Genomic DNA, 6,075 nt, shown 5'->3' with positions numbered 1-6,075 from the left:
CCCCCACCCAGTGCACATACCATAGAGAACGAGCCAGCTGCCCAGAGGAAATGCCCTGTCCCCTGGGTGTGGGCGGGGCTGGGCCCCCTGCAGCGCCCCCAGGGGGCAGGCCCCAGCTGTGCTGCTCTCCGGCTCCCCCCCACGCAGGGGCCCTGCTCTGGTCGTGACACCTCCCCCCCATGGGGGCCCCCTCCAGGCAGCAGGGCCCCCCAGCAGGACAGGCTGGGAGAGCCAAGCTCCCTGCCCTCCCCCAGCCGTGACCCCCTGACCCCAGCTGCCCCCAGGGGCAGGGGATGCCAGGACCCAGGAAGAGGGTCAGCGGCGGGGACGTGCCCCATTATTTCCTACCACGTCTCCGTAGCCGAAGAGCTGGTACAGCTCCTTTCGGGGCTTCTCCACCTCCACTGACGTAGAGACTCTCTGGTGGGCTGGGCAGGTCCGGTTATACTCCTCCACGCGCTGGATCATTTTCACCTGCTCCGCAGCGTTCCTGCCCTGGAAGCAGGACAAGCTTTCAGCAAGGCCAGGGCAGTATCCCTGACCCCCTGCGCCCACGGGCCTGGGCACAGCACGCCAGCCTGGCCTGGGGCTGGGTGCCACGGCATGGACTAGCGAAGCAGCGCCTCAGTGCAGACCCCAGCCTAAGCCACCCGGCAGCTTGTGCTGCATGGGAAGGTGGGCTGGGCTGGGCCATGTGGCCACAGAACGGGAGTGAGCACGAGCAATTGGGGCTTGTCTACACAGGGCTACCCAGCACCAAGCACTCAGTCCAGATAACAGCATCCACACCCGGCCACTCAGGAGCAAGGTCCCGCGCGGAGCAGCCTGCGAAGAGGGAAGTGTAGAGCAGAGAGCAGCAAGCCGGCGCATCTGCCTCCCATCCCACCTCCAGGACTCCCAGCCCCGAACCAGAAGCACGGGGGCCAGTCTCTATTCCAGGTCACTCAGGCCCCTCCGTCACTAAATCCTGCTGCTGCTGCCACCCCCTTGCGACTCCGAGCCGCCCCTTCCTTTCTGTGCCAATGAGCGAGTGTTTGGCCATGCCTTCGTCTCCTGCGGGGCTACCGTAACCACCCCTCTCTGGCCACCCCAGCCCTATTCCACTCCTCACCAGCCCGCTGCCTGGCCCACTCCTCATCTCAGCTCCTGGTGCCACCATGACATGGCCCCTGGGCTGGGCAGCACTCCCATGTATGTGCCATCCCACTCCTCTGGCCTGCGTCTGCCTTCGCCTCCTCACACCGGGCACTGCCTGGGGTAGGGACCCACCCCTGCGCTAGGGCAGCGCCAGGCCCCTCTGGGGAGCCCCTGAACAGTCAATGGCAGAATGGGGGGCCTCGCCGGCCGAGGGGGGACTCACCTCCCAATGGATCCACTTGTACTGGGTGAGGTCGACCTGCTCAAAATCCTGTGCTGTCACATCTGGCAGGTTTCTAACCCACGGGAGGGGCGGGGGGGAGAGAACACAGGGGAGTCAGAGGGCGGGTGCATGGGGCCCCTGCTAGCAGAGAGGTTAGGGCTAAGAGGGACGGGGGGCGACTTTAGCCCCTGCAGTCAGCGAGCCGCTGGGGAATCTGGGCTAGCGGCCCCAGCAGGTGGGGAGTGCAGCTCCCAGGCAGTGGGGCCCAACACATGGCATGGCCTGCGGGCACTCGCACAGACCCCCTGGCCTGCTCGCCTGCACAGGGGGAGCCTGCCCCAGAGGACACCATGGTGCCCTGCTCCCTCTGCACGCTCGGCTGGCAAGGCCCCTGCCCATACAGGGCTCCTGGTGGGGTACGAAGGCCAAGCAACGGGGCAGAAGGTTGTGACAGTATGGGGCTCTGAGGGGCTGGACTCTGCCCAGCCGGGCTCACACCCAGCCAGGTAACCAGGCACCCATTCAATGATTAACCACAGCCTCTGGCAGAGGGGACGAAGGCAGGAGACCCTGGCCTGATCTCAAAGGGCATCAGCCAGACTTTGATCCCAGAGATGCGGACACCCTTCAACGAGGGGAACAGAGCTCAGTGGCACCGAGCCCCTGTGAATCACTAACCCCCTCTCCCACTTCTCCGGCTGCTGGATCCCAGCTCGACCCTCCTGCCAGCAAAAGGTTAACAGGGTCCCAGGGCAAAGTCCTGCCGCCTGGTCCCAGCAGGGCAGGAGAGACGGCCCCATACAGGAGCTGTGTTAACTGGGGGGGGCGGGATCTCCTCTGCTCCCCTCCTGTGCTGATGCCTTCTCCCGTGTGTTCTAATGCGCTGGGCCGGGCCGAGCTGAGCGGCCCCACAAAGACGGGGCTCACCCCGAGGGGCAGGCAGCAAGGGGCACCCCAGCCCGCCAGCCCTGGTCCAAGCGCACCAGACCACCCGCCAGGAAATGGAGGGACGGGGCTGGTGTGGGCCGGGCGAATTCCCAAGGGAGCATCCCTTCCCACGGGCAGAGGGGACCCAGTGAAAGGCCCTGACAGCCCTGCAAGCGCAGGGAGGTCACTGCTACAGCGGCCAGCCCAAGGTGCGGCACGGGGTGGCACAGGGTCCCCTCTGTACGCCTACCACCTGCAAAGAGTCACAGGGCAACCCCCCATAAGCCCTGGGGAGGCAGCGGGGGTCACACATGCAGATTTCCCTCCCTCCTCCGAAGACAAGATTGAGATGTGCCGATTATGGCAGTGAAATTACCGGGTGCTGATTGGTCAGCCAGGATTAGCATTGGCGCAGCTGATTGGCGTCTGCGTGCAGAATCAGTGAATGAATCAATCAGCCATGCGGGATGGGTCCCCTCTGACGGGGCAGCGCCGAGGCGAGACCTGAGGGCACAGGCCCCCGAGCCCCCGTCCGTGACAGGCAGGGCCCAAGGGCCTGGCACTGGGGTTCCCCCCGCGGGAGCCGCCTGCCTGCCAGGGGGGACTGGCGCGACGGCTCGGCGGATGTGCCCGGCCTTACGTGTCATAGAGCGTGACCGTCCGTGAGCCGTTGGTGCTGTTGACAAGGCAGCAGGCGCACGGCGTGTCCCCCTGGCTTTGCCACGCCACCTGCGCTACGTCCACACCCCTGCGTCGGAAGTCCGCCACGATGAAACTTAGCAGGGGAGGGGAGAGAACAGGGGGAGGGAGAGAGGGGTTAGATCCTGGCGGGCACAGCGGGCGCCGGGCACGGCCCCTACGCACCTGTTTGTGTGCAGGATGGTGCGGGTGCCCCTGCTCGCACTGCTGATGACGATGGAGGTGGGGAAGGAGCTCTCGGGGTGCGGGACCAGGTGGGTGAGCTCCACTGCATAGCGCCGCAGGTCGGCCAGGACGAAGCTGCCGGGGAGGGGGCGCAGAGAGGGTTAAGCGCGGGATGGGAGAGCCGCTGCCCTGCAGTGCCTGGGCGCTGGAGGGGAGACAGCAGGTCTGGGGGCCCAGTCAGTCCCCAGCAAACCTGCCCCACTGCACTGGGAGCCCCACAGACCACGATCAGCCAGCGCGGCACCCAGGCTACAACCGGGAGCAGGGGTGAAAGACTCTCCAGAGACCCCCCCAGCAGGGAGATGGGGCCAGCAAGGGGAGGGGCTCCCCAGGAAGGGTTGGGGGCTCCATCACTCCCTAGCAGGGAGATGGGGCCGGCAGGGGTGTTGGGGTGTCTCCTGGGAAGGGCTGGGGGCTCCGTTGCTCCCCAGCAGGGAGATGGGTCTGGCGGGGGGGTGTCTCCCCAGGAAGGGCTGGGGGCTCCGTCACTCCCCAGCAGGGAGATGGGGCCAGAGGGGGGGGTCTCCCTACGGGCCCTGTGGTTGTGGATAAACCCACTCTCCTGGGTGATGCTTTGGAGAACAGCCTGAGGATCTTGTGTCCCCTAGTCTCAGGGGAAGAGGCTGGATGGGACCCAGGGGAACCCTCTCATCTTGTTTCCATGGCGATGTAATTCACAGGGACCACCAGGAGAGCATGGACGCATCACACCAAAATGGCAGCTGGTCACACCACTTAGCAAGCAGATGTGGATTTTAGAAAAGCAGCAGCACACGCTAACCCCCTGCCGACGCTGCAGCAGATCCCCGGCCCCCGGCCCCCCTTGCCAGCTGGAAACGCAGACCCCAAGTGAGGGCAGTGCGGCCGAGGAGCCGGACAGCCCAGCCAGTGGGAAAAGGCCGGATGGAGCCCAGCTGGGGGGTGCCAGCAGGGCCGGCTCCAGGCACCAGCGTAGCAAGCAGGTGCTTGGGGCGGCCAATGAAGAGGGGGTCGGCACGTTCGGCGGCAATTCAGCGGCGGGGCCGTCACCCCTCTCGGAGCGAAGGACCCGCCGCCGAATTGCCGCCGTAGAATGAGGGGGCGGGGGGGGGGCCGCGGGGCGGGGTTGCTTCTTTTTTTTTTTTTTGGCTGCTTGGGGCGGCAAAAATGCCAGCGCCGGCCCTGGGTGCCAGCGCAGGCCGGGTAGGAACCCAGGGGTCACAAGCCTTTAGAGTCCACAAAACAGGGTAAAGGAAGCCCCAGGTCTGATCCGCCCCCCTCCCCTAGCACAAGGAGGCAGCCAGAGCCCCCGTGGTCAGCGGAGGCGTCACGTCTCCCCTTCCCGGAAAGGGACGGTCCTGCCTGCGGGCTCCCCGCCCCCAACGTGCTGGGCCCTGTCACCTGGAAGGAAGGATTCTCTCAGTCCAGTGTGCTGGGGGCCAGGCCACCTGCCAAGGTGCATAATGGTCCCCTGAGCTGTGCCCATGGCAGGATACTTGTGCTGGCTTGAGCACTCCGGCTCCCACCTCACTGCGGGCACGGTGATCCGCAGACCCCCCCCCCCCGCACCAGGTCCATCACTTACTCTGCTGCGTGTCCGGGCGCCAACGAGCCCATGAAGGCGCAGGGCGCCCCCAGCAGGGACAGCACGGTGCAGGAGTTTGAGGCATTGCCACCCCGCTGCCAGCGCTGAGACAGGCACCTAGAAGACAGACAGCCATGGCAGGGCGTGGCCGGGCACCAGGCTCCCAGCCCTGCACTGGCCCCAGTCGCTCCTGCTTGGCGGGATCCACACGCTGGAACAGGGCAGTTAGCTGGGCGTGGGATCGCAGAGCCAGCCGGGGGTTCCCTGCTGGCTGACGGGCGTGGGGTGGGGCAGAGGAAGCTCATGCCACCCCCAGGCCCACGTGCCAGGGCAGCCAGTTTAATCGGAGGACTGTTCATGCAGGGAGCACTTGGGGCTGGCTTCCCAGGGCAGCACCGCGGCCAGTGCGCTAGGCTGGCACCGCACAGGGGGAGCAGGTCGGAGGCACCCGGGGCCCGAGGGGTCTGCGCTGCTCTGCCCGGGAAGTCGGGCTGCAGGAGAAGCCATTTCTAGACGGTCGAGAGGGCGCCCGGATTCCCTGCTGGCCAGAGCCCCATTGCTGGCCCCGCCAGGTCCTGCTCCTGCCAGCTGGGTACTCTCCAGCCACCTGAACACCGGCTGGATTTTCCTGGCCCAGAGAGGGCCTGGGGCTAGTGTCTGAGCATGGGCCTGGCAGGCAGACCCCCCGATCTTACCCTGCCCAGCGCCAGGCTCCTGAGGGGGGCGGGGAGAACAACCCAGACAGTCTGAGCTGGAGCTGGTGTGACGGGGCTGCCTGCTGAGGGCCTGGCCAGGATGCTCGGGAAGTCCCTTCCCTCCAGCCCCACGTCCCTAAGTCCCAGCCCCCCTGCGCCTCACCCCTCCCAGCTGGAAAACTGAGCTGGGGAGGCTTAGAACCACACCAGGGGAAGGGCCCCGGGAACGTTATCTGTGACTGGCAAAGGCAACCCCCCCTGCCCATTCGTGGGACTGGCGCAGGGCTCCCAGAGCCTGCAGCCCAGGGGCTGGACCGGCCAACACTCCCAGCCCACTCAGCCCCTCTGTGCCCCCAATCCAGCCTCCCCACGGTGCTGCAGTCCCCAGGGAGCCGAGCCCCCCGTACCTGGTGTCCGTGTCCTCGGGCGGGTACACGTCCACCACACTGATTATGTCCAGGCAAACCAGGCCAACGCACAGGATGCGCTTTTCCTCCATGGATGGGCTGCCCCTCCGGCTCCCGCTCCCCGGGCACCTACCCCCTGCCCCTCCCTCCAGCTCCCGCTCCCCGGGCACCTACCCCCTGCCCCCCCCTCCGGCTCCC

At 66.7% G+C, this 6,075-nt stretch overlaps 1 protein-coding gene across 3 annotated transcripts; it reads right to left on the bottom strand.

Annotated features, from left to right (window-relative positions):
- Positions 1-300: 300 nt before the first annotated feature.
- Positions 301-6,032, bottom strand: KHK (ketohexokinase). Of its 3 annotated transcripts, XM_026661839.2 has the most exons (6): positions 5,878-6,031; positions 4,776-4,892; positions 3,152-3,286; positions 2,928-3,062; positions 1,361-1,433; positions 301-495 (listed from the first exon to the last, which is right to left on the bottom strand). In XM_026661839.2, the coding sequence occupies exons 1-6, from the start codon at positions 5,967-5,969 to the stop codon at positions 316-318; spliced, it is 732 nt and encodes a 243-aa protein (XP_026517624.1). In that variant the 5' UTR covers positions 5,970-6,031; the 3' UTR covers positions 301-315. The 3 variants fall into 3 exon arrangements, with proteins under 3 accessions (XP_026517624.1, XP_026517626.1, XP_026517625.1); XM_026661841.1 differs by lacking the exon at positions 2,928-3,062 and having other exon boundaries at positions 5,878-6,032; XM_026661840.1 differs by lacking the exon at positions 3,152-3,286 and having other exon boundaries at positions 5,878-6,030.
- Positions 6,033-6,075: the final 43 nt, after the last annotated feature.

Source organism: Terrapene carolina, unplaced genomic scaffold (genome assembly GCF_002925995.2).
Source record: "Terrapene carolina triunguis isolate 2854851 unplaced genomic scaffold, T_m_triunguis-2.0 Scaffold17912, whole genome shotgun sequence".
Classification (NCBI taxonomy): domain Eukaryota; kingdom Metazoa; phylum Chordata; order Testudines; family Emydidae; genus Terrapene; species Terrapene triunguis.
The sequence above is the reverse complement of the archived record's forward strand: the minus strand, read 5'-3'. Positions and strand labels throughout refer to the sequence as shown.

Bases quoted from the DNA above. Each gene is read 5' to 3' on its own strand.
- KHK (XM_026661839.2), bottom strand. From the start codon at position 5,969: ATGGAGGAAAAGCGCATCCTGTGCGTTGGCCTGGTTTGCCTGGACATA. The intron at 3,063-3,151 runs GTGCGTAGGGGC...TCCCCTGCTAAG, and splicing joins ACCATCCTGCACACAAACAG to TTTCATCGTGGCGGACTTCC. The intron at 496-1,360 runs GTGAGTCCCCCC...TCCTGCTTCCAG, and splicing joins ACAAGTGGATCCATTGGGAG to GGCAGGAACGCTGCGGAGCA.